Genomic DNA, 26,759 nt, shown 5'->3' on the forward strand with positions numbered 1-26,759 from the left:
TTACGAGTAAAATGTAATGGTTTATTACATAAATGCAAGATTATGAAGGCATAGTTGACACAAATTAACCGTTGTACATAGTAGTAAAATAATTATAAAAAACAATATTTTGACAAAGTGACATGTTAAAAAGATACTTCAAAATGTACATTGCAAATACATAAATTTACATAATTCCTTGTCGTAATTATGATAAAATATGTTCAATGTGTTTGCTAACTATGTATTGTGGACAAATGAGGTACTCAAGTCCGATAGTTCTATCTCAAAATAATATCAAATTAAAATGAAATTAATACTACTCATGGTCTCACAAAAATAGTTTCTCCTAGCCTATATACCCGAATCCAAAAAAAGATCAAGGAATTAAATTTCCCCCTTTTTGTTTGTTGTTAAGCATAATATAAAAAAAAATCACTAAACAAGCATGATTTATTTGCCATAAAAAGTGTAAAAATATTGGATTGGTTTCCGAATGTTATTAAGAATTATAATTGATTGATTCGAGGGAGCTCAAGATTGATAAAATATATTGAAATGTAATGCTTTTCAGATTACAGATAAAAAACTACACACGTACAGCATACCGTACGGTCATGATGATACATTGGGAGTCATACACAGAACATTTCATGAGATAAATACAATGACTATTTACAGTACATTTCATACTTTTTTCTTTTACATAATCAAAATAAAATTCTTCAAGAGGTCTCGCTCTCTCTAATACTGATCTTTCATGTCTATAAAATAGTTAAAGCTATTTCTCAGTCTCACCGTCTCCTACTCCACTTTAATTTCCACCCCTCCTTATTCTTCTTCTTAATCTTCTCCTATACTCCTTCCTCGTCCTCTTCTTCTTGTTCTCGTTTGAAATCTTCTTGTTCTTCTTCTTACTTCGTCTTCCTTTTCTTTTCTCCCCGTTCTCCTTGTTACTCTGTTCGTTCTAATTCTCTTCTTCTTCTCTTTACTCTTTTGATGTTTTTTCGTATTACCCTTCTCCTCTTTTCATTTTCTTCCTCAGTTTGGACGTATTCTTCCTTTGAAGAAGCATTTTTTCTTATATCTTCCAACATTAAGAGAAAACTATTATTTTGCTCAAACATCTGACTCTCAAGTATCATTTTTAAGTTGATAAATATACATGTGCATTTATATGAAACTACATTTCAAATATCTGTTTATGAAAAAATAAATTCCGTCAGCCTCTTTTTAAAAATAAAACTGTAAAAACAAATATATAACACTCAATCGTAGTCCAGAAAAAAAGTAATATAACCCATGGTACTGTCGAACAGAAAATTACTATGTCCTCTACCAAACATCATATGCATGTACATGGAGTTATTTACTTATACAGGAACGACTTGTATACCATTATACTCTTTGATGTATTATGTACAATGATAAAATACAGATGAACAATCTTCTGCCTGCTACCCTGTATTTTTACCGTTTTCTCGAATATTAGATAGTTTTGTTTTATATATCCTAGGTTCAGTTAATCGATAGTATTGGTCTTCTTTTTGTATGACGGTGCCACAACGAATAAATACCATTTATTCCTATTTTCAACGCCATTGTAAAAGCAGCCTAAGAATTTATAATCGTTTACTTCACACCCAGTTGAGTCTTTGTGTTTGTTCGTTTGTTTGTTAGCTCAAGGTTTGCTTTACACGACCCCTTCCCCCTTTTTAATATCAAAACATTAATGACGATTACATACGTGAACGATATGGTCGTATAGTAAACATATCATGCTATCGAATGTAAGTGTATATCAGATCATAAACATGTACCAATATAATACAGGCATTTTTTTTTACTGCAAAACATTCCCATCCTTAACCAACAATTCAATTCGTTCCTGGGAGGGGAGTGGCAAATCTACGTGAATTTCTCAATAAAACAAATTCCTTAAGAAGAAAAATATGTAATGATACGCCTCTCCTACTCAGGGCTCGAATCTGGTACTTCTGAATGCAGTGCTTTCCCCACTAGAATAACCACAGGGCCCCGGCCGATGAATAAAACTTACTATCGAAGGTAACTTTGCCATTAATGGTAACTTACTATCAGTGGTAACTTGGCCATTAATGGTTACTTGGTCATTAATGGTAACTTCCATTGAAACCTTGATTTGATTGGAAGATAAAGAATGCACTGTTGACTGATGTTGCCATGGTAGTTAATGATGATGGCAAAGTCACCACCAATGTCAAGTGTTATGCGACGGGGACCCAGATGACCTTTATACATGTCTATGAAACGAATTATCTGTCAGTCTCAATCAAACCTGGTAGAGAACAATATACAAAAAATTGATCTGTATTATTTATGTACACAACACGGTAAATAATACAGTCTAAAGTTTAGGAGCACCAGAGACCTTGCATGCTATTAACCTGTTTATCTCATATTGTATAAATAAAAAGAAGTCAAGTCCTTCCTTTGAATGACACGCATTACAACCGTGTTTATGACTCATCATGTTTGACAATCGTCAATTCAAAACAGTCAATTTTTTAAATGTATAAACAATTACTCAGTGAGGAGATATTATTACACTCACTTGTAATAGGATCGAAATAGTCACAATGCACAGTGCATACATCAGTTGTTGCTAGGTCGGACAAGCATTGTGACTTGCTCTACAAACAACACGTATGAACTTAGGTATGCAATTTGCTTATTGACCATTGATGTACAACAAATTATTATTTGTAACAGGTGAATGAATAATTTGTTATGATGCACTTCAACAAATACATTTGCATTTATTAGGTACATTATGAAAATAGCCTGTACAATGATCATCTAAAAGAGGGACATCCGTCGATTATAAGATAGAAACTACAGTATGTAAAATGCTACTAAAGCAGACTCGATCTGTTATTACATTTATTGCTGTAAACAGAGTCTGTAGTAGGCCTCGGTCACACCGCCAAACCGATTCCAGACCGACTCCTGACCGACCAGGTTGGAGCTATTGGGGGTAATGTAATTCTTCGCTCGGTCTTTAGTCGGTCTCGTTGGTATGACCGATGTATTAGCGCTAACATTTCTACTCTTAAATAATACGAAAAACGACCAAGTTGTATAAAGTGTGTATAAATCAACAATAACAGTTGGATTGTATCCCACCCGTATTCCTACTACTGTACACCATCTGTACTTATCACTCTTAGTTATACCCACAAATAAATAATTCGCGTGAAGCCGTACTAGTCAATTATACATGAAATCATGACACCGTGTATCTTTTGAATTATACATGCTTCATTTGAGTACCAATTCTGATCGCTGAAAGGCGACAACGAGGTGAATGTCTTCATTTGCCTTCGGCTAGCCGTCTGTAGACTAGAAGAGGCCACGTACCGGGAAACGTGACACTCATCTAATATAAAAAAAACGAGGAGTGTTCCGACCTACTTTAATATGCCTGTGACATTTGGGATCATGATGTTGGATAAATGCCAGAAAATGTGGATAAATAATTAGTGTGTATATTTATTGGGCTATACTAGTCATCTGATGGCAGGTATTGTTCTAGAATTTAAAAAATAGGGGTGCGGGGCTTTGGGGCCTGGGTGCTCTAATGGCTCTTGCATTCATTCCCCCTTTTTCTTTCTAATCCGCCCCCCCCCCTTCTCACCACGTGATTTAGGGGAGGGTGTATGCCCAAATCCCCTGTATGTAAGCCATTGGCAAGCTGCGACAGCGATATCACTCAGTGTCTTTAATAACTGCCTTGGTAGAGTCACGTTCCTAAATGTAATGATCTACCAACTCTTACAATATTGTTTCAGGTTTGCGAACTGGGTTTTCCCCGAGTTACAGGAATTCCAAACCGTCCTCCATTATACTGGAGGCCCACTCAAGTATCAGATATAATCGCCGACAGACAATGTTGATGTCTAGCCAAAATGGCTTCCCTACTTCAAGGGTCAGACAAGGATGCTTAAGTTTGTCACTTTTGCTCTTCTAAAATATTCGCTGTCTTGACGACTCGATGAATGAAGCTGTAAACTGGTGTGACACTGAACGACTATTCCTTCGGTCTACTTCATCTCTTCGACTTAAATAGAAAACTATCAAAAATATGGTTTCCATTGATCCATCCATGAACCGTGGCCACATGATTAAGGAGAGAACACTGAATCCAATTGTTTGTAACATGGAGAAATGTTCCGATATCCTTCTTCTCAAAATTGCCTCACTCTCTTGTTCATCCTCCCCCAATGATCTCAACGCTCAAATACAGTCAAAGACAATGCATTACCAAAACAGGTTGGGACAGAGGGGTGAAGTTTCGAATTCTCATTATGTATCTGACTCAGATTCTGCTCTCAAACGTGTGACTTCGTCTGTGATAGTCACTGTAGTCGTATCGGCATAAGGTGATGCAGGCGACAAAGTTGTGTTTTGTCTTCTGTTTCTCCTCTTCCAGAAATAAACTGCACCGACGATGAACAGGATAACTAGAAACTGTAACATGAACGAGAGAGAGAGAGAGAGAGAGAGAGTGAAAAACAGAAGAGGTGAGGGAAAGAGAGAGTGTGTGTGCGTGTGTGTGTGAGAGAGAAAGAGAGAAAGAAAAGGCGAGGGAAAGAGAGAGAGAGTGTGTGTGTGTGTGTGTATGTGAGAGAGAGAGAGAGTGAGAAAGAGAAAAGGCGAGGGAGAGAGAGAGAGAGTGTGTGTGCGTGTGTGTGTGTGTATATGTATGTGAGAGAGAGGGAGAGAGAGAGAGAGAGAGAGGGAGAGGGAGAGAGAAGGGGGACAGACAAACAAAGAGAGAGGGAGAGAAAAGAATAAAACAAGATATCATAAACCATATAATACATTCTAGGCCCCTAGCAAATTCACACATACACACACGCACACGAACACACCCACACACACAAGGTTCACAGAGGGTTATAAATTTAGATTGCACAGTATACACTATTTTACGGGTTAAAACCATACTAGGAACTTTATGTTATCCTTGGGCTTCAGTAAGGCTCTCTATATAAGATTGATGTTTGACATCAGAAATGTTTTTAATACTGCCGGCTAGTTCGAGGGTTAGTTATTTTAACTCACTTGTTTTATTATTGTAAAAATAATGCAAATATTCAAGTTAATTAAAATGTTCGACAGCAATGATTCACAAATGCTAGAGTTGTTATATCAGATATTAAAGCCTCGCGCAATCCAGTTTGTCTCAAGAGTTTTTATCCCGAAAGTCAGCATAGATTAGACTGCTTATCTTAAAAATATTTTGAGAGCACCTACCCACCCAACTATTTAGCTCGGGGAAAACTTATATTAGGTCTTCAAGAAATCATTTGGCATACGTTGCGGTGTTAAAATCCGATTGGAGGCATGGCGGAGGTCTTTCATAACTGACATAACATTATGTGGGAAATTTAAAGCATTTCGTGTAAGAAGCACATAAACAAAACACACACAATAATATAAATAAACAATAACTTCCCCTACCACAATGATAATGGACTTAAGACTTGGGTATAGCTGTGTCGTACAGAAATCAGATGTGAATCATTATTCACATTAGAGTGTATTATAACTACCACGTATCTACAACACTAAAGTGGGAAGATACGATTTCCGTGTGGTAAAAGAATTTTTCTTATAAGAATTCCAAAGTTTTTCACATTTGTGTGCGGGTGTGGGTTGTGTGTGCGCGCGCGCGTGTGTTTTCACCCACTCAAAATAGGCCTCAAGTACTGCGTTCGAATTTCGTTATCATACCATGTACTGATCTTTTCTGATTCTTTCGTTTAAATTCTATTCTTTTCTTTTCTGTGGCCAATATCTATATAGTCTTTTTCTGCATGACATCCATGCTACAAAATACATGACAAATAGTTTACATGAAAGCGAGTCGCACTGCTATCAGAAAATTAGAGTATAACTTGATGGCCATCAAAGATCGAATTAAAACTGTCATGTTGATATTAATGACAAAAATTGAAGATAATGAGTTTACTTACCACGATGGTAATTGGGATTCCGACCGCAGAGGAGGTGCTCGAGCCTGAAAAGAAGATTTTAGAAAAATATGAATAAAATAGTCTTTGATTGTGGATCAATATAGATAAAAGAATGTCAAATAAGGTCTTTCGGTCATTATTAGGTTACAAACAATTTCTTATTAAGATTTCGATAACAACAACAAAACACGAACTATTGTAAAGTTTATAACGACCACATGCGAAGCAAACCGACTTTTATCGATGGCTTTTTAGAGATCTGTATGTAGAATATTTCGAAAATTAATTTTTCGCAAAACAAATCACAATTATTTGAAAATATGTGTTTCTTTTAATTATGAGTATAGCTCTTTCGTAAAATGAAGGCCAAGGCGCTCAATGCGTTCTTTAGTTGTAACGGAGAAGATTGCCTCCCAACCAGTATTTTCACGATCATCTAAATAAAAGTTAAATACCACTATACCTGCTGGGGTTGTACGTTTCACAAAGATCCTAAGTCAAACCTAACTCTAAGTTGGACTTAAACATTATGGGGAGCCATTTGTAGCCTTAAAACAAAATATATTTAGAAGCAAAAATTTAGGTATTTTAGACTTCTCATGAATTCCACAGCAAGAACAAAAAATAGAGATTATGAATGATTTGAATCAACATTTTATGGCTTTTAAAATAACTTTTAAAAAAACACTTTCAAAGATGCTAACGGCTTTCCATAATAGCTAGGTCCAACTAAGGGATCTTTGTTAAACACCCCCAGGTCTGTGATATTTTTCGGAATGGGATGGGGAGGGGGAGGGGGAGGCTTTTTGCGTAAGTCGGACGGGGGAAGTTTGCAAGTTTTTTTGTTCAAACTGCGCCTTCTTGTGAATGTGATATGAAATTCTCATCGTATTTCTTAGCTAACCGAAATAATAATCCATATTTTTACTGTATACATGAGGAATTAATTATATTTTCTAAATTGAAAAAATATAAACTTGTATTAAAAAAAAAAAAATACTAACGAGCAGTATTGCCGGGTTGCGCGTCTGTGCCGGTTAGGGTGTTGATCTCGGAAACATTTGTCGGAGCATCTTCTGGCTTGGTGGTCTTTTTCAAATCTGAAAGAAAGAAATAGGGAAAATAATTTCAAGTAGTTATTCATCTCTAGACTAATCACAAGATAATTGCTTTGACAGGGTCACTTTGTTTGTGTCCATTCATAACTGTTTTTCCTAACTGGGTTCCTTCTAGTATTTTTACTTCACCTACACCCCCTTTCGCGATGGTATGATGTCAAAATTGTCGTAAGTACTTATTGTGTTGTTTTGTTATTAATTCACGACATTAAAGAGAAGGTTGAGTTCTGAGAAGAGGTGAAAAATAATTTGTGAGCGTTATCATTCTTATTATGCAAGTTTGGAAGAACATCAGATAAGACATGTTTCCTGAAAAGCATGGCTCTTCAAATGCCTTCATATTCTAAATATGTCATGTACATCGTAAAACTCGGGGGGGGGGGGTAGGTTTTTTACGCCACGTGTTCGTGTAGTCCCATATACATCTTTTTGTGTACAGTGTTTGTAACTTTATCAAGACTTGGCCAATTTCTTATCATTTTGATGACTCCAGAACCTTGCAGTGCTCACCAATACTTACATGCTACATGATCAACTGTTTCTGATCCTTTCACACCTTTTCTTTCACAATGCAATCGCATTACCAGTACTAAAGTTTATCTTTAAAAGCATAGTATATCCATTGATATCTACTGTTCATGATGTACCAATGTTTCGGCTTTCACCTTTTCTCATAAAAAGGGTATTGAATAACGATCTGTCTGGAAATTCTCTAAAAGTCTATCCTAAAAAACTTTTTTTTTTTTAGTAATCCGCGTTTTAGGGGAGAGGTGCAAGAAAAAGTTTAAATATGAACGTTGATTTTCAAAAAGAACTTCACATCTTGTAAAGTAATTGGTAATAGAATATCCAGCAGAGTACATTTCAAGAAATATTTTTGAAAAGTTATCAATCAAATGGTTTTCAACATACATATCTTGGAAGAATTTTTTGTTAAAGATGGGCCTAAATTAAAAGCTACTTCTTGGTGTAAAACTAAATCGCCAATTTTGTGCAATGAGTTCTATAAGATATATGACTTAAATCCATTTATTTCATCCGAAGGCGAAAAATCAGCCTTAACCATGTATTTATGGTTCTTTCTGATATTTTTGTACTATTAAAATCCTTCAGCGGTAATATCAAATGGTTTATTTCATTCTTGGACGAAATAGATATTTAAAAAAGGTCGTTTATTATGCCTTGCATGAATGCCTTATCATGGAATAGAAATCAATCATTACAGAGGCAGATTAGAGGTAACGAAAGACCTTTACCTTCAGTTTTGCTTATTCTTTCTTGAATTTCTGAAAACCAGGGGGCCGTTTCTCGAAACTGTCATAAGTCTAACTTCTTAGACATCCCATTGAACCGTGTGTTATAGGATTACCTCGCATTTCTATGGGATATCCACGAACTTAGACTTATGACGATTTCGAGAAACGGTCCCCAGGTTCTCCTTTATTCCTTTTCTTTCCCGTTTAATTCAAGCCATGCTATTCTAGCCAGGTGTTGACTGCATTGATAAAGACATGACACAAAAACAACCTTTTTATTTTTCGTTCAACAATGCAAGCAAAACCCGCTCTAGCATAATAAGCACAATATGGAATAATTGATGGTAAAATGAGCGCGAACTCCTCTCAACTTTATGACAAAGGTTTTTATAGCCGATAAAACGCATGGCGGGTATTGAGAAAATTTCACAATGTATTGATAATTGTGTAACACGCGGTAGGTGCAAATAACAGTGAATGTTCGCCATACGAGCAATGATTTAGGTACGCGCGATAATTCAACTTTATAAGAGCCAAAAGGAATTTTTATTGATATTTTACCAGCAGTATCTTCCGTTCTCAAGGGGTATGAATATGATATATTGTAAATAGGGGCGTAAACTTCCAGCAAGGGAAACACAATCTTCAATAAGTCAATTTCGGTCCCCAGAATTTTACAAGCATAAATTGCTGTTTTAATTCTTAGGTCAAAGTAATCCATCATAAATCTGCCATTATACCTATTTAACGACACCTTTAACATCATACAGAGTGGACAATACAAAGGGGGCTAGCATAATTTGCATATAATGCGGGGCAAATTTTACCGGTGCATAGTTGGAGAATCTTTTAAGAAGAAAACAATTCCAAATTTGCCAAATTGGTTGATTGTATTTACTAAAATTATTGTTTGAATAAATATTATTACCATTTATTTGTCTTTTTTGTATAAATATTTTACGCGCATTTTTTGTTGTTGTCACAATGTATGATCCACTGGCAACTACTCCTTGCGGAAAATAACGTATCATTGTTGGTAGATTTTTCTAAAAATGGTATTTATGTCTGAACTTAGGCTAAAGTGTAAAAGACGTCAGATTACACAAACGTAACATTCCACACACATTTTTCATCTTTCAGACGTGTTTAATGAATGTTTAAACACAGACATGAACTTATACATGTGAATTGTTTAAAACGCAGTTTCATTGGCGTACTGTACACATTTGCACATTAAAGCAACAAGAAAAAACTTAAACGAATTTGTCAACCTTAGTATAATTTTTCATTTGAAAAGATTCTTCTTCGGCTGGGTACCAGTGATTCGAACCTTAATTAACGGAAGGATGCAAGTCCCCTTTTTCAGGGGATGGGGCACCATGTAGCCTATTTTCTATTAATGTTAGGCGCGGTGTCACTTTAATTTCCAAATGATGCTTGAATTCATTGATTTTCATAACATCGCGTGTCATACGTTTTACTAATCTCACTAATGGATCTTTACCGCGGGGAAATTTATCAAGGTAATTAGCATCGATTAATCTCATTATCTCATGAATTAATCTTGTTCCGTCTCATCCGTTTCATCTTGAACAGATCCGCTGACAGAGGCAATATAAATAATGAGGCCACTGACCTTGAAACGAATCTATTGTCTTGTCAGATGTTCAAGGCCCATAATATCCCCAAAACTTTCATTTTTAATGTTTATCCTCCATGAAATAAAATGACCTCTTTTCATGAAATGATTGTAGCAATATGATTTATTCTCCCTAGCTATATACATGTAGATTATATCTTCTTAGAGCTATACTGACCAAACTCTAGGACTCTTTAAACGTGGGAGTGTCGTGGTCGAGTGGTTTAAGGCGCTTGACTGGAGATGCGAAAGGTCGAGGGTTCGAATCCCGACACGGCACTAATATCCTTTGGCAAGATATTAACCTGCACTTGCTACTCTCCACCCAGGTGTTAAATGGGTACTCGGTAGGATGCGGCCGTCATTCTTGGTCAAACAGCTTGTGAGCGTCAAGTAACGCCCAGCTGGAATGCTCCCCAGGAAGTGGAGATTGTGCACACAGTGTGTGCGGGCAAGCTCTGAATCCAATGACCGGGGTAAAAGTATATTTGTTAAGCGCTTAGAGACATTTGTATTAAGAGCTTTATAAAAATTAAATATTATTATTATTATTTAGTTTTTAGAAGATATAAACTCCATCTACCAAGAGTAAACCATATTGTCACTTCATGGCAAAAGGTAAGAAAAAAATATTCTAATGTAATGGGGAACAGTGGATATTAGTCAGTGTAGAACCATAATTCTTCGTGCCGCATGAGGCTTTTGCGAATGATCCAAAATTCGTGAATATTTCATGACGCCAAATTTCCATCAATAGAGATAAACCCCATATTGGTTAGTATTTTTAATTTTTAAAATATTTAACATGACATAATGATAAATCCACTGATACAAAAGTAAAAGTGCAGTGACGTAAACTTCCAAACTTTTCCTACCACCCTTCTTCACCCCTCCCCCCCCCCAAAAAAAAAAAAAAAAAAAAAACACACGCAACATTGAAGACATTGACATTGGATTAAACAAAAGTCAGGAAGCTGTAAATTACTGGGCGGTCCCCATGTGCATCCCTTATCCTTGGATAAATTTGGGTCAAGAGGTCGTGGGCAAGATGGAATTCCCCACTACATGAATTTTAATTATTCTGGTATGGTGCCGTGTTCACAAATGGCATGTTAAAGAGTTGAATTTGTTGCTCCAGATTTGTTTCTTTTCTTATTATTCTTCTGTATTGATCTTTAGAGGCTTTTATGGAATTCAGCTTGAAAAGATGTTTTTGATAATGTGAATGAAAGAAATATGGGAAATTAAGCACTTAGATTCTTGAAACTTTGAAATTAATACCGCTCCCAGTTCTACTTCCTGATGTTGAAGTAGACTCTCAGACATTGTGCACCCAAAGGTACTTAAAGGGACATTTGAAATCAATTAACTTTTTCCTACAGTTCATTCAGGTTTTTTAAGAATCGCTTGATATGATACACGATTGGAGTCCAAAGACTTATGATATCATGTTTAAAGCGTATCTGCCACAGTTTACAGAAGGGATTAGACTTCCCTGCAAGGTCATTAGACAGGTGGTTATCTCATCAACTCAGCTCTCAGTTAACATAAGAAAAAGAGGATCATGGGGGACCAATGTTTACCGATCAGGCATCGTTTGTTATATAGAGGGCGCAAGTAGCTACAAGTAGTGTAGTGGGCCTTTAAAATATCCAATCCAATCCATTCCAGGAATCAGTAGAGCGCGAATATCTATAAACCCTTATAATAAAAGGCGCTAATGGGACTGAAAAGCTTCTGAATATTAAGTAGTTAAATATTATTGTCTACGTTAATAACTATGTTCTATACTCTTCGGGAGGGGGAACGGGGGCGGGGGGGGGGCGGAGAGGGTGATCTTTAAGAGTGCCAGCCTGAAAGCCCCCTCCACTTACTGAGTGAATATTTCGCGTTCTCACAATCTAAAAATCATTTATTTATCATTCCAATACCACGAGGGACAGAGCTTATTTTGCTTGGGTTGATACTTTAATATGATATAAGCGCCTTGAGCATTTAATTAAAATGGATAATGGCGCTATATCTCATGTATTAATATAAAGCACGACAGGAACTCAGAAATCTCTGAGCCAGCAAGCAACCAAACACCTAATGTAGGAGCCTGCCTAGAAGACTTTGGGTTGTAAGGTTAGAATTCGGTAACATTTTGGAGTTAAAGATAAAGACCAGTAATGGTCAGGCGATTGCATTGTGAAAGAAACGTTGTGGAATCGATCAGAAAAGGTTGATCATCTAGCATATAAGTATTGGTGTGTACTGCAGGTTCTGGAATCATCAAAATGATAAGAAATTTAGCCCATTCTTCGTAAAGTTACAAGCACTGTACACAGAAAGATGTATATGGGACTACGCACACGTGCGCGACACGTGCGTTTATCTCTCACACACCAATGGATAAACTAATTTACCAAATATATCAATAAGTAGGCGGTTTCCCGGCAAAATTGTTAGCATCATGTATTAGTCAAAACATACTCTTTCACATGATTGGTAATAAGAGCTTCCATTTCATTTTTTTAAATGGGGGCTTTTCCAATACTGGCCTTTACCTTTAAGATGGAAATCCGACTCAACAAGAAAGCTGTTGTGGCTTTTGGCAAGGTCGCTTTTGAATTATTCGTGCGAGAAATTGACAGCAAATTTAAACAAATTTATCGTGGGAAAGAAGATTAAAGCAGAGCTCTGATCATGTGCTGGGATTCCCAGGTAGGATATCATATGAAGAGGGAAGTTCCTGATATTTCATCAGTTTCCGACAACACCAAAATACTGTGATATAACTGACAGCACTCTCTTCGTATAATTAGGTCATAAACCTTTTACGAATATTCTGGCACCAGGTGGTTGTTAAATAAAAGTCTTTCGGAATGAGATAATTCAGTCGTCAACGGGTTAAAGGCATTGTTTAACAATGTTTCCAGTTTTATAAATCTGAGATGCATGGCCCTACCCGTACAATTGCTGTGATATGGTGTAATATTGAAGCCCTAAACAAAACTGCGCTTCAAAATCATCATGAAGTGCTTCACAAAAGTAAAATCTTTGAGTGACCGGTTTTTACCATACTCATCTCCCCAATAGACTGTAGTGTTATATTTAAAAAAACGTTGGGAAAAAGGTTTTGACATTTCGAATTCTTATCATAAATATCTTGATCAAACATGCGATTAGCTTGTAAAAGTCATGGGATTCATTTCTGACATAAAGGTTTATAATATTATGATTGCAGCTGCATGAGCTAAATCCAGGATTTTGTTTAAAATCAGAGGCAAAGTTACCTAACACCTCTAAAAGAGTTTCAGATAGCTTCTGCTAAAGAGGAGGCTTGGTTTTGATTTAAAAAGTCATGAGAAGGGTTTTTGTCTACCCAACTATCGAAAAATGCTACATTATTTATATTTTCTTTGAACTCCTCCAAACGTCATGTAGGGGTGGGCAGGGAAATTCGGGTCAACAGCTTTTTCACAAAGGCCTCCAAATTTTTGTTCCCGATATTAAACAGACAATTATGAATACTCACTCACCATGGAAATCTACTATAGGAGGTTTCCATGGTGACTTGGTATCTGCCTTTCTATCTCCAAAGGGAAAAAGGTTCCTTTGTACTTGTGGGAATTCCCGTCCGCCCTGGAAAAAACCCCAAATAACCTGTAAATTCCCGTTTCAGGCAGTATTGCATAATATTTTTTGAAAATCCCCATAGTTCACTGATCAATTCGAGGGAAGAAAAATCATGATGTGAGTAGGTTTTGTGTGCTTTATCATTGTTGCAGGTTTTGTATGGCGTTAAAGACAGGGTATTTTCCCTTGAAAAGCACTTAAAGCCGTCGGTCCCTGGTTGCTTACTTACAAGCATACATATGCATGCTTAGCACTCAGGTAAAACAAACAAATCAACCTAATAACCTAATATTACCGAAATCGCTGTCATTGCTTTAAAGAATTTTCAATTGTGCCATCTTTCTTTGAAGGCGTTTACGAAATGGCGATTTCTGGTTCCTGTACTCCAGCCCTAAGCATCATCAAGCGCGCATCATCAGTTGGTAATGCATTATGGAACATGGCTGTCGACACATCGCGACATTGTGAGCAGCAGTCTTATAAAGAGTTGATGATAATCGCAACTATGTACATAACAAGGGGGAGGCTGCAAACTTGTGATTGATTGGAAAACTTCGATTGACTTTGATAAATCACAACTCTTTATAAGACGGGGCCCAAAAAATGTCAGTAAACCTACATCTGAAATAGTGTCGGTTGAATAAACAGCCTTTAAAGTCTATTTACCGTTTTGAATGGGAGTTATATAGTAGTTCAAGTGTAAAAAAAGCCTCTTTTGTCTGTTTATCCCCAACCATCCGAGCATGTTATTGCAAAAAATCCCATCAAAATCCCCTCCCTAGTTTGAGTGAGGCATGTACGACATTGATGAGCTGGAAAGACCTGTTTTGTGTGTTCGTTTTGAGAAAAAAGGGTTTTCAAACATTGGGACCCCAGTTAAGGTTATTGTATAACATCAAATATTCTAGTGAGCATTTTTGAATTGGAATGAAGTAGTTGATATGGTTTCGCCACCCTTCTCATTTCCAGATGAGTCTAAAAAATCCCGTCTCAGGAAAGATTGCAAATTAATTTCCAAAATTCCCTAAAGTTTACTGGTGCATCATCATGAGCGACCTTTTTGCGTTTTCGAGAAGAAAACAATGTCCACTTCTGACTTCTGGTGCTAGGTTCTTATTCATGACCAGCACAATGTTACTGCAACAGAAATGACTCAAAATTTCAAGTGATTTTTCTTGTCAAGTACAATTTATAGATCGGAGCTTTGTTGATCAAAATACAACGATATAGCGTCACTACGGGGCGGGTGACATTCAACTGCTATGTGTGGAATTTTAGTAAAACAAAGGCTTGTCTCATTTAAGAAGGAAAGTGACTTCTAGCGAAGTATATATGCGATGACTGTCTTATGAGTATCATTCTATCGTGGGGTTTGACCAGGGAGACGGGAGGGATTCTCCCTGTTTTAATGGTAGGGAAATTAACGCAAGCAGGCAGAATGACAGATACGTAAATATTTGCCTACCACTACCAGAATCCAGGTACCTTATTCTAAGAACCTACCATGTGTAATCATGTAATAGGTCACTTTGGTAACAAGCTTTACATTCAAGGTGCAAACATAACAATCATTCTTCCTGGATATTCGATGTATATTTTGTTTGTTGAGATAGGTTTTTACCCCCAAAATGAAAAAAATATACATACCTAAAGAGGAGGGCAATTTGTGTTTTTGTTTTGTTCGTTTCTTTCTTATTATTATCATTATCGTCGTTATTATCACCATTATCATCATTATCATTATCATAATCATCATCATTATTATAACTATTCATTTGATTATTATCATTATTACTATTAGTAGTTGTAGCAGTAGTAATAGGATTATTAATTTCATTATTATTGTTATCATTATCATTATTATTATAATCAGCAACATCATTATTATCAGGAAGAAAAAGGGAGATGGCATGGAGGGAGAGAGAGAGAAGTGGAACAGGTGAAAGATGGAAACGGAGAGAGAGAGAGAGAGAGAGAGAGAGAGAGAGAGAGAGAGAGAAAGATAACATAAAATAGAAGAAAGAAAGAAATTAGAAGGGGGTAGATCAACAATAAGCCATGGCGGATTATCATGTTGCGTGCAACAAGAAAGTTACCAATTATGTTTTGCCTTTTTTCTTCTTCTGAAGGACACCATGTTCACTCAAACAGCGGGAAAAAACCCCACAACCCTACACAGGTAAGTATCAATAGGTCATTAAATTATGGTGAACAATCTCACAACGGAGGATTCATAAAAACCCAAATCAGCAAAATTATTGTTAACCTAATCTTAGTGATATGAATATGCAAATTGTGCTTTTTAATATTCCTGTAATCGGAGTTATCTTCTCGAGATTGTGTTGGAGCAAGTAAAACGTAGTTGATTATGACGTAATTGATTGATTTATATTGAATCATTGACAAATGAGATTGTAACCTAAACTTTCAATCTCCGATCTGACATCAGGTCAAGGTCAGTTCTTAGGCAAATACGGGGTCTTCATAATTCATACATGTATATCTTCCCACGATGAGTCAATTTCCAACTACTACTACTACTACTACTACTACTTCTACTACTAATACTTCCACTACTACTACTACTACTATACTGCTGCTGCTACTACTACTACTGCTACTACTACTACCACTACTCCTGCTACTACTTCTTCTACTACTACTACTATACTAATACTACTACTACTTCTACTACTATCTACTTTAACTTCTATTATATCCTGCATCAAAAATTTGTTGGCTTTTGATTGGTTGAGAGCTCGTCACATGACCAAAAATATTTGAGCTATTTTTAGAAAGTACTATATGAGAGTACTATTTTGGTTTACTATTTGGGAGTTGGAAAAAAAATGTAATTTTTTGTTGTTGAATTGAATCAATTTTTTTTCTTCAAATCTAAATTTAATGAAAACAAAATATTTTAAATCTTTTTAGATAAAAATTGACATTATTTTTGTTCTAAATTTTTTTCCCCAAAAATGTTTTTTTTTTAAATTAAAAAAAAATAAATTTTGATGCAGGATATAAAACAAATATACCATGCCTTCTATTCGAGGTACTGGTTAAACTATGGGCCTCGGTGACTCCAAAAGTACCATTTGCTTCGGGGCTGCGCCCCCCCAGCAAATAGTACTATTGGAGTCACCTCTTGCGCATAGTTTTAACCAGAACCTCTCAAGGCAGTGTATATTTGTATACTATTACTAATACTATTACTACTCCTAGTACAAGTACACTGCTTCTACTATTACTTCTACGACTTGTATAGCGCTCATCTCTGGCACATTGGCACTCCCAAAACTCAAAAGCACGTACGGAGTAACATTAATTCAATATAACCGATGTATAGTTGTATATTTTGCAGGGGCGTAGACAACGGGGGGGATGAGGGGGATGCATCCCCCCCACCTCACAAGGTGGGGGGGATGGCATGTACAATCATCCCCCCCCCAGGTTTTGGGAAATGATATTTGCTTACTTAATAAGTCATAATGATGATAATAATAGTAATAATAATAATGATAACAATTATAATATTAATAATAATAATAATTATGATGATGATAATAATATTCCTATTCATTATTGTAATTGTGTTTATTGTTATTAGCCGCATTCACACGGTGAAAGCCAATTCAGACGGTAAAAAAAAGAAAATCTTACAAGTATTTTGTGGTTATCTTGTGGTTTGGAAACCACAAGATAACCACAAGATTAAACAGGCGCGGATCTACGGGGGGGGGGGGTTTAGGGGGTTTAACCCCCCCCTTGGGCGGCCCAAAAAACAAACCAAAAAAAAAAGGGAAAAAAAAGAAGAAAAAAAATAAAAAAAGAAAGAAAAAAGAACGCACGCTGGAGAGAAACCCTTTCAAGTGCAAATATTGTGAGAAGATATTCAACTCATCTGGTAACTTAACCAAACACATGATAACTCTGGATATAACTGTGTATTTAACTGTTACTTGATTTAAAAAGACGTTATCATGCACTGCTTTTTTATGGTCTCCATTGTGTTAATAGATGCCAGGAAAACATCACTTACGGGGTTCAAATAAACACCCCAAAAAAAATCGGCTCGCCGCTTCGCGGCTCGTGGACGATGCTCCGCATCGTCATTATTGGTCACCCCCCCCCTTAGCAAAAAGCTAGATCCGCCCCTGAGTCATCCCCCCCAGGTGTACGAACCTGTCTACGCCACTGATATTTTGCAATACATTGGGACGCACCAACTCCATACTTTTGAATTTACCTAATCAATTACTTTCTATATATATGAAGACATAAAACGACAATATCAACAACAAAAAGGTAGTATCGAATAGTGACATACCAGTGGTGGGTTTCGTTGACACTGTTGTGAAAGTCGAGTTGGTCGGCGTTAGCGGTTCTTCTGAAAGAAACATTAGAAAAGGAAACAATTTATTTCACCAAACATGACCACAGCAGCATTTTTTTTCTTCAAATAGAAATAGTCAAAGTTTTACATTATATGAGAATAGTGAGCAGTTTATGGACAATCGTTTAATCTGGTATTTGTCTTAAATATGTTAAAGGTGGCCTGTAGCGGATCCAGAATCTCTTGGAAGGGGGAGGGAGGTGGCGATTGTAGAAAAGGTGCATGTATGGTTGCTTTTACATGTTAGATTAGCGCAGGTAATAAGATTTTCAGGGTGACGCCTGAGTGCAACAGGAATTCAAGAGTGTCTGTGCTGACGCACCTTTACGTCAGCAGATAACGATTCGTTTGTAACGGTTCAAATCGCTTCCATTTCTAATTATTTCAGATTTGAGTATCATTCATTCATCTCTTTATAATGACATGTTTAATTATCTTTTTTCAAGGGTATTTCGAGTATGGCACAATTCACATTGAGAGGATCTTTGTATTTAAAGGGATGATTGTTTGTATTTTGTTTGCTAACAATAGAGCCTTAATCACCCGGGGGCTTTCATTCCGGAAGTCTGGCGACACCACTTACCAACTTCCAACGTCGAGATGTAGCGCCAAAAGGAACTCGTACAGGCGCCAGAGGTTTGACACATGGAGTAACGGCCTGCGTCTTTCTGCGTCACTCCGTGAATGACGAGCACGCAAAGTTCACAACCCATACCCATGTCCTCTCGGAAAGGGTCGTTGTCGGGAGCTCGGGCCACTTCACAGTGTCCATAGCGATCTACGGTACATGTCGGGTTCGGAGCGGACAGATTGAACCTATGGTGCGTACATGATGAAGAAGGTTTGTCACAGTATTCAAAGGGGATATTTACGGTACCTCCGACTCTAGAAGTGAATCTTTCCTGAACACTATGTATACCTGAAATGATGATAATAATGATAAAAAATGATAATAATAATACAAATATGATAATAACAATAATATTAGTAATAGTAATAATTATAAGAGAGAGAATATATATATATATATAGAGAGAGAGAGAGAGAGAGAGAGAGAGAGTGGGGGAGGATGAAAGACAGATATAGGGAGAAAAGGAGAGATAGAGCTAAACAGGCAGAGAATTAATTTATGAACTCCAAAATATTATGCGTTTTATAATTAAAGTAAATAGTGTGACAAACAAGCCTTTTATTAAGTCAAAGCAGACCGGGAGCCAAATATCTGAAAAAGCGGCTCCCGGTCCTTATTTTTTTTCGAGAACCGGGAACCATTTTCCAGGACCAGGAGCCGTTTCCAAAATTGATGAAAATATGTACCGTTTTCTTTTAAATTATTTGTTAAACGTTACCTTTTATTTATACATACGGTAGTTTAATTTTTTGTTTAAATTTTGAGCACTCTAATATTAAATCACTCATACCTTAGATAAATCTGTCATTTGTAGTTGTTGTAGTTCATGTTTAATACTATTTTCATGCCGTTAAATGTCAAAAATTTAAAAATGTTGGGAAGGGGGGAATTAAATTATTTCTATAAAAAAATATTTAAGAAAAACCAGATCTATAATGACAATGCAGAGCTTCCAACCTGTCGCTTTCCAAAAAACATATTATTCAGCTTGAAAAAACATATTTTAGGTGAAAAAAAAAGATTATGCCTGTTTTACGTTTTTGTTATTTTCCCTATAAAATGCTATTGCATTCATGTTTCTTTGAATAAAAACGCATTTAATCATTGAGAACGACCGACCTGTCAAAATAATAATAATAATAATATAATAATAATTAGAAAATTTACAAAAAAAGATTTGTTAAATATATTTATCTATTTTATCAGAAAAGTCCATTATTCAAAACATCACAGAATTTTAGTCAATGAGTACGAGGGCCGCTGAATCAAGGCAAGTCTGGAGTTGCAATCAACTTTGTACATAAAGTCAATGCAGCAGATCCGGTGTTTTGATTTTCATTTGCTTTTTTGAAGATACCATTACATTCGAAGGGCATGCGATAGGCAAAAAAACTGGTAACAAAATCGCTGATTTCTTGATTTTTAGCGCTATTTTGATGAAACTGTTTCTTAAAACTGAGCTTAACCCCCGTGAGCTTTGGAAATATGGCTCCGATTCCGCATTTTTGACAGCAAAATTTGGCTTTTCGGATGGATTTTTGGAAGTTACATCGAGACTTTCTTGTACTGACACTGTGTGTGTACTGCAGTACAGCACCGATGTCATTTGTGTGTGTATGCATGGCCTGGGCTGGGGAAATGCGCTCGTCTTTGAGTGGTGTACATCCCCTGTATTGTGTGCTCCGTTCTCCGTTAGGAGTAGGAAATAGCGGCCGCTCGTATTCGTGCTGCAATTGTTTCTGGGCGATTTTAATTAGGATTCTCATTATAATGATTTGTTAGGGTTCATTCAGTCCACGTATAACTTGTATCAAGTAAGTTTTTGTCACATTTGTGAACATTTAGTGCTAGACATGTGGAAGTTTATGAAACAGAAAATGTTAATTCTCCCAGACCGGGCGCCAGAAATAAAAAATGACCGGCGCCCGGTACTCATTTTCCCCGTCTTACCGGGCGCCAAAAGTCAGGGACCGTAGGGTAAAAATCGCCCGGCGCCCGGTTAATAAAAGGCTTGGTGACAAAGCCTACATGACCGTAATTAACAATAAAAACGACTTGAAACAGTGAAAAGCAATATAACATGAGCACATTTCCCAACAACATAATATCAGTCAATTTTTTTTTACAAAGCGATTTGAAACTTGTTTCAAGGTAAAGACCAGTATTGGAAACGCCCCAATTTCAAAAAATGAAATGGAAGCTCTCATTACCAATCATGTGAAAGAATATGTTTTGACTAATACACGAGGATAAAAAATTTGCCGGGAAACAGCCTATTAATTCATATATTTGGTAAATTTGTTTCTCTCATGGTCTGTGAGAGATATAGGGTAGTCCCATATACATCTTTTTGTGTATAGTGCTTGTAACTTTACGAAGAATGGGCCAAATTTCTTATCATTTTGATGATTCCAGAACCTTGCAGATGCTAGATGCTAGATGATCAACATTTTCTGATCGATTTCACAACGTTTCTTTCACAATGCAATCGCATGACATAACTGGTCTTTACCTTTTATAAATGTACCCTATTACGTTATTAAAAAAGCACCACCATCACCAACTACATCGGCAACAACGCCAACAACATTTTTATAAGAATATGTATTTTTATGTAGCCTCTCTCTCTATTTCCCCCTTCCCTCTCTCTCTCTTTCTCTCTCCCTCTCTCTCTTTCTCTCCATATCTTTCTCTCTCTCACTCGCTTGCTCCCTCTCCCATCTCTTTCTATTCCTTTTATTATACTCCCCCCCCCCCCCTCCAAAAGAATAAACTGTAGGGAACAGTTTGTAAAGGTTTATTTAATGCTGCTTTGATTGTGATCTTGGACCACTTTTGACGATGTCAAGGGGACAAAGGAACATCTTTCCTCCCATCAAAAACACCTATTCATAGCAATCAAAGCATTCAAAACAAACGTATAAATAATACTGTCAGAGAGAGAGAGAGAGAGAGAGACACCGTGTTGTGTGTGCGTTCAAAGTCTGTTTGATAACGTTCAATAACTGACTATAATGTAATAGTCATGGTTTATCGAAATAATGTGTTTTGTAAAGTCAGTAATTCAAAACGCAACCATTCAACGGAGTACATGTTTGTTTGCTTAGATAGAAATACAAACGTCTGTTATGGGATATTTTTTTTTATTAATTTGTGTCAATACCTATCTTTCGTGCTTAATGTTGTAAGATAATACAACTATGATTATGCGGGTACTATCATGATTTAAATAATGTATGGCCTGCATGGATACATCGGTTAATCACCTCCTCGTGTTCATTAATTGTAGAACATTAAAGGTAAAGAACAGTTTTGGAAATGCCCCCCTCTCAAAAAATGAAATGGAAGCTCGTATAATTTAACCAATCATGTGAAAGAATATATTTTGACTAATACGTGATGATACAAATTTTGCCGGTTAAACGCCTACTAATTGATATATTTGGTAAATTATCTTATCTATCCGGACTGGATAGATTTCGTGTAGTCCCATATACATCTTTCTGTGTACAGTGCTTGTAACTTTACCAAGACTGGGCCAAATTTCTTATCATTTTAATGATTTCAGAACCTTGCAGTACACACCAATATGCTAGATGATCAACCTTCCTCATTCTCTCCTCTCTCTCTCTCTCTCTCTCTCTCTCTCTCTCTCTCACACACACACTTGCTCCCTCTCCCATCTCTTTCTATTCCTTTTATTATACCCCCCTCCAAATAAATAAAATATAGGGAACAGTTTGTAAAGGTTTATTTAATGCTGCTTTGATTGTGATCTTTGACCACTTTTGTCTATGTCAAGGCGACATAGGAACATCTTTCCTCCCATCAAAAACACCTATTCAAAGCAATCAAAGCATTAAAAACAGATGTATAATACTGTCAAAAAGTGAGACATCATGTTGTGTGTGCGCTCAAAGTCTGTTTGATGACGTTCAATAACTGACTATAATGTAATAGTCATTTTCTTACCAAAATAATGTGGTTTTTGTAATGTAAGTTATTCAAAAGCATAGCTATTCAACAGTGAAAATGTTAGCTTAGATAAAAATACAAACGTCTGTTATGAAATATTTTTAATTAATTTTGTGTTGTTGACAAAGAGTGGAACCACAAGCCGCCGACATCTAGGCGACACAAACTCAATACTTATCTTTCGTGCTAATGTTGTATTGTAATACAATTATGATCGTATGTGGGTACTATCGCGATTGAAATACTCCATGGCCTGCATGTAATGGATACATCGCTAAATTACTTCCTCATGTTCATTAATTGTAGAACATTAAAGGTATATACCAGTTTTGGAAATGCCCCCCGCCCTCTAAAAAATGAAATGGAAGCTCTTATAACCAATCATGTGAAAGAATATGTTTTGACTAACACGTGATGATACAAATTTTGCCGGTAAACCGCCTACTAATTGATATATTTGGTAAATCATTATATCTATCCGGACTGGATAGATATCGCGTAGTCCTATATACATCTTTCTGTGTACAGTGCTTGTAACTTTACGAAGACTGGGCCAAATTTCGTATCTTTTTAAGGATTCCAGAACCTTGTAGTACACACCAATACGTATATGCTAGATAATCAACCTTTTCTGATCGATTCCACAACGTTTCTTTCACAGTGCAATCGCATGACCAGAACTGGTTTATACCTTTAAGAAATAGTTATCAAAAATGTGTGCAAGGGTGCTCTAATTTTGGAACTGCCTCTTCTATTTTACTAAACATGTTTTTATTCATTTTCCTTTCTTTTCATAACGTGCTATTATCTATAAAATGCATGCTGTAAGCAGCGAAATTCGTAGCCTGGCTACCATTGCCATGGCAGTTACATGTACATCACGTACAGGAACGCCTTAAGGCGCCATGCCGAGTGGCGAATAGGTACCGTACAAAATGACAATGCAAGTTTGGTACACAATTATCTAATATTCAGCACAACAATCTTAAAGGGATCGTTTAACAATGTTAAATCTGAGATGAACGGCCCTACGTCTTATCAGTGCCTGTGATATGATGTTTTATTGAAGCCCTAACAAAAATTGCGCTTCAAAATGATCAAGAATTGCCTCAAAAAGTAAAAACCTTTGAGTGACCGGTTTTACCATACTCGATTTCCCCAATAGACTGTAGTGTTATGAAAACCGTTTAGCAAACGCAAAATTTAATTTCGATTTTCAATCATAAATATCTTGATAATCAGACAGGCCATTGGCTTGTAGAAGTCATGTGGTTCCTGACTGACCTAAAGGTTTATAATTATCATTGCTCAAGCATTTTTTTAAAGGATCTAAGACAAAGTTACCGAATCATTTTAATGTACATTTTCAGTATGATATTGAAATATGAGACCACTATTTCGGGAAGGGTCACAATAATTTATTTGTTAATTGCCTCTCATCATTTTATATTTTTTTTGAGAATGATAATTTATATTTTTTCAGAATGATCATTCATAACTTGTTATGAGAATGATAGCAATAAACATTGTTCATCCTGTTTTTTTTTTTTTTTTAAATAAACAGCGTCTCTTCCCTGATAAACAATCTGGCGGGATCATAAGTTAACACTGGGAGGGGAACAAACAAGCTTTATCTTGGCATCAGACCTTTCCTTGTAAATAAACAATTAATCTTATGTTATGTCAACATTTACTATGAGGCGAGTTACAATATCATTGTACTGGTTTTTGTATTAACTGAATAATTATTGTTGTCTTGTAATCCATACTTTGCCTCATGCTGTTTCCTTCCGTTTCCAATATTGTTTCCTTCTCTTTCATTCTCTTTCTCTGCATACCCTTCTCTTTCTCTCTCTTTCTCTTCTCTTTTTTCCTCTTCCTCTTTCCCTGCCTATCCATCTCGTTCTATCTTTCATTCCGTCATTGATATATATTTCTCTCTGCCTTTGCCTCCTTCTGTTTCAAATAATGATTTGTTTTTTTACAAAAAATCTACCAGCAGGGCCTTTGGCTTTTTAAAAGGTCCCTCTACTTGCAAACTTTCCATTACGTTGTACATGATATTTTAAAGACTTGAACATGTATGTAGCCTTGTCAATATGCCTATGTTACGACCATATAGTTAACAACTTAACTATTAATCTCGTTTCCAAGTTTGTTCAAGTATGTATCAAATTAATTTGTCCCGATTAATGTTTCTTGAAAATGTGACATAATTAAGGATTACATTTAAATGTTTCCAACAGTTCACCTTTCATTCTTGAGTTATTGAAGAAAAAAAATATTAAAAAACACGACAAATATACAAGGGGTAAGCCTATGAAAAATGTAGTTGTTAACTAAAATGTTTTATGCACTTGTATGTTTGGTGTGAGCGGAATAAATAGTGGAATAAACTGAACTGAAAAAAACACCTCTCAAGGAAAATTGTTTTGAGAAAACTTTTTTTTCCGTTTGAACAAACAAAATAGCCCCATTTCTCACTTGATACCCTCCCCACCATGGTGCCTCAACGAGTTTGTTGTTTTGATCTGTTTTATATTTAACACCCCCAATAAATAAATAAATGAATAGATAAATAAAATACACGTAAATGATAGATAAAAATAAGATAAATGAATAAAAGGAAAAATGACGAAGGGATTAAAAATATTCTTTAATCCTCAGGCGACACGTTGTCTTTTACGATAGGGAGTGCCTAATGTCAATATAACAATCACCTTCACTTCAATGGCAATATTTAGTGACATACAATAACAAATCATGAAACAAATTTTCGACTTACTGGCTTCGACACTAATACTGAGGTACAGCAGTATTATTGAACTAATGGCGACATACACCCTTGTCGTGATGTTCCTTTGTCTCGTAAAGACAGCTCTCGGTGACGACGCCATCATTCTGTACTGTTTATCGCTGGATCTCCGGAGGGGTGGGAGAGGGTGAGACAGCGATGCTCGTGGGCAGCAAACGAGGAAGTAGTTTCAGAAAAGAGCTGTCCTGGCTCCTATTCCGATATAACTGATTGCAGAAATACCGTTTCTCTCCTGTGATCGCGAGGCAACAGACAGCAAGAAACTAAATATATGAAGAATTAGTTGGCCCGATGATTACACCAACCAATGAAAAAAGAATCTGTAACATGCGTTCCTCTCTCCCTAAGTTTATTATACGCTCGTTGTTGACAGTGATGTGCTTTGTACCCACGAAGTTTGTATAGAGGAGATTATGGCGGTTTATGACAACTCTATGAGCTATTCTTCAGTTTCTGGAAATGGTGAAAGCTTGCTTGAAAATAATAATTCCAGTCTAATTAAAAATCGAAAGCAGGAAAGAAGTCCTAACTCGCCTTAAAAAGACAGTCCTGTCAAGCACGTGAACAAACACCGACTACTCCAGATAAAGGCAATGATCACAATGTGGTGCACTCGTTTTGAAAACACACTCGCGGCGTCGCACCGTGTTCAATTGATAGATTTGTCTGGAGAGTATATAATCGTGTGTCTTCTTCATAACCATAATAATTAACAATCTGGCTGAAAGATATGTTTGACAAATTGAAACTAGTTGGTAGCAGGCTTTTCTTCCGACACTCAAACAGATTGAGACATAATTCGAGGAACCTGGACAAACCACAGCGAGTACGAGGTGATTTTCGCGGTTGTGTCTGCGGTCTCATAACAGCCGATAATAACCATTATCTTCAAGTACCTGTAGTTTTATGTGGTAATACCCGGGGGTAAATATTATCCAATGACACGCGCCGTGGCGCGAACTGTATGGCGTCGGCATGTTACGGGGGAATCCCCATCACCCCATCTTGCAAAGGCTGCATGGGATTGGTCGGTTGTTACAGCATGACGTAGCCGTATAGGCTGACAAATATGGGCATACGTTACATCCTTGGACTTGTGCAGTGGAAAAACTATCCCATAGATTGTAATTTCTATGTCAATACCTCAAAATGATAATAATTATGATACAATACATGATTGAATCCCTCTCTCTCTATTTTCTCTTTGTTACTCTCTCTCTCTCTCTCTCTCTCTCTCTCTCTTTTATTTTCTCTCTCTTAGATCATCGTCTTCCTCTCTCTCTCTCTCTATCTTTGTCTTTCGTTATTG

At 36.5% G+C, this 26,759-nt stretch overlaps 1 protein-coding gene across 1 annotated transcript; it reads right to left on the reverse strand.

Moving 5' to 3' along the window:
• On the reverse strand, window positions 1-26,367 carry LOC100891469. Its single transcript, XM_030988508.1, has 6 exons — window positions 25,421-26,367; window positions 18,613-18,948; window positions 17,964-18,023; window positions 7,004-7,099; window positions 6,000-6,043; window positions 1-4,488 (listed from the first exon to the last, which is right to left on the reverse strand). The coding sequence occupies exons 1-6, from the start codon at window positions 25,533-25,535 to the stop codon at window positions 4,324-4,326; spliced, it is 816 nt and encodes a 271-aa protein (XP_030844368.1). The 5' UTR covers window positions 25,536-26,367; the 3' UTR covers window positions 1-4,323.
• Between the last annotated feature and the right edge of the window lie 392 nt (window positions 26,368-26,759).

Source organism: Strongylocentrotus purpuratus, unplaced genomic scaffold (assembly GCF_000002235.5).
Source record: "Strongylocentrotus purpuratus isolate Spur 01 unplaced genomic scaffold, Spur_5.0 spur5_scaffold_17, whole genome shotgun sequence".
In the NCBI taxonomy this organism is placed as follows: domain Eukaryota; kingdom Metazoa; phylum Echinodermata; class Echinoidea; order Camarodonta; family Strongylocentrotidae; genus Strongylocentrotus; species Strongylocentrotus purpuratus.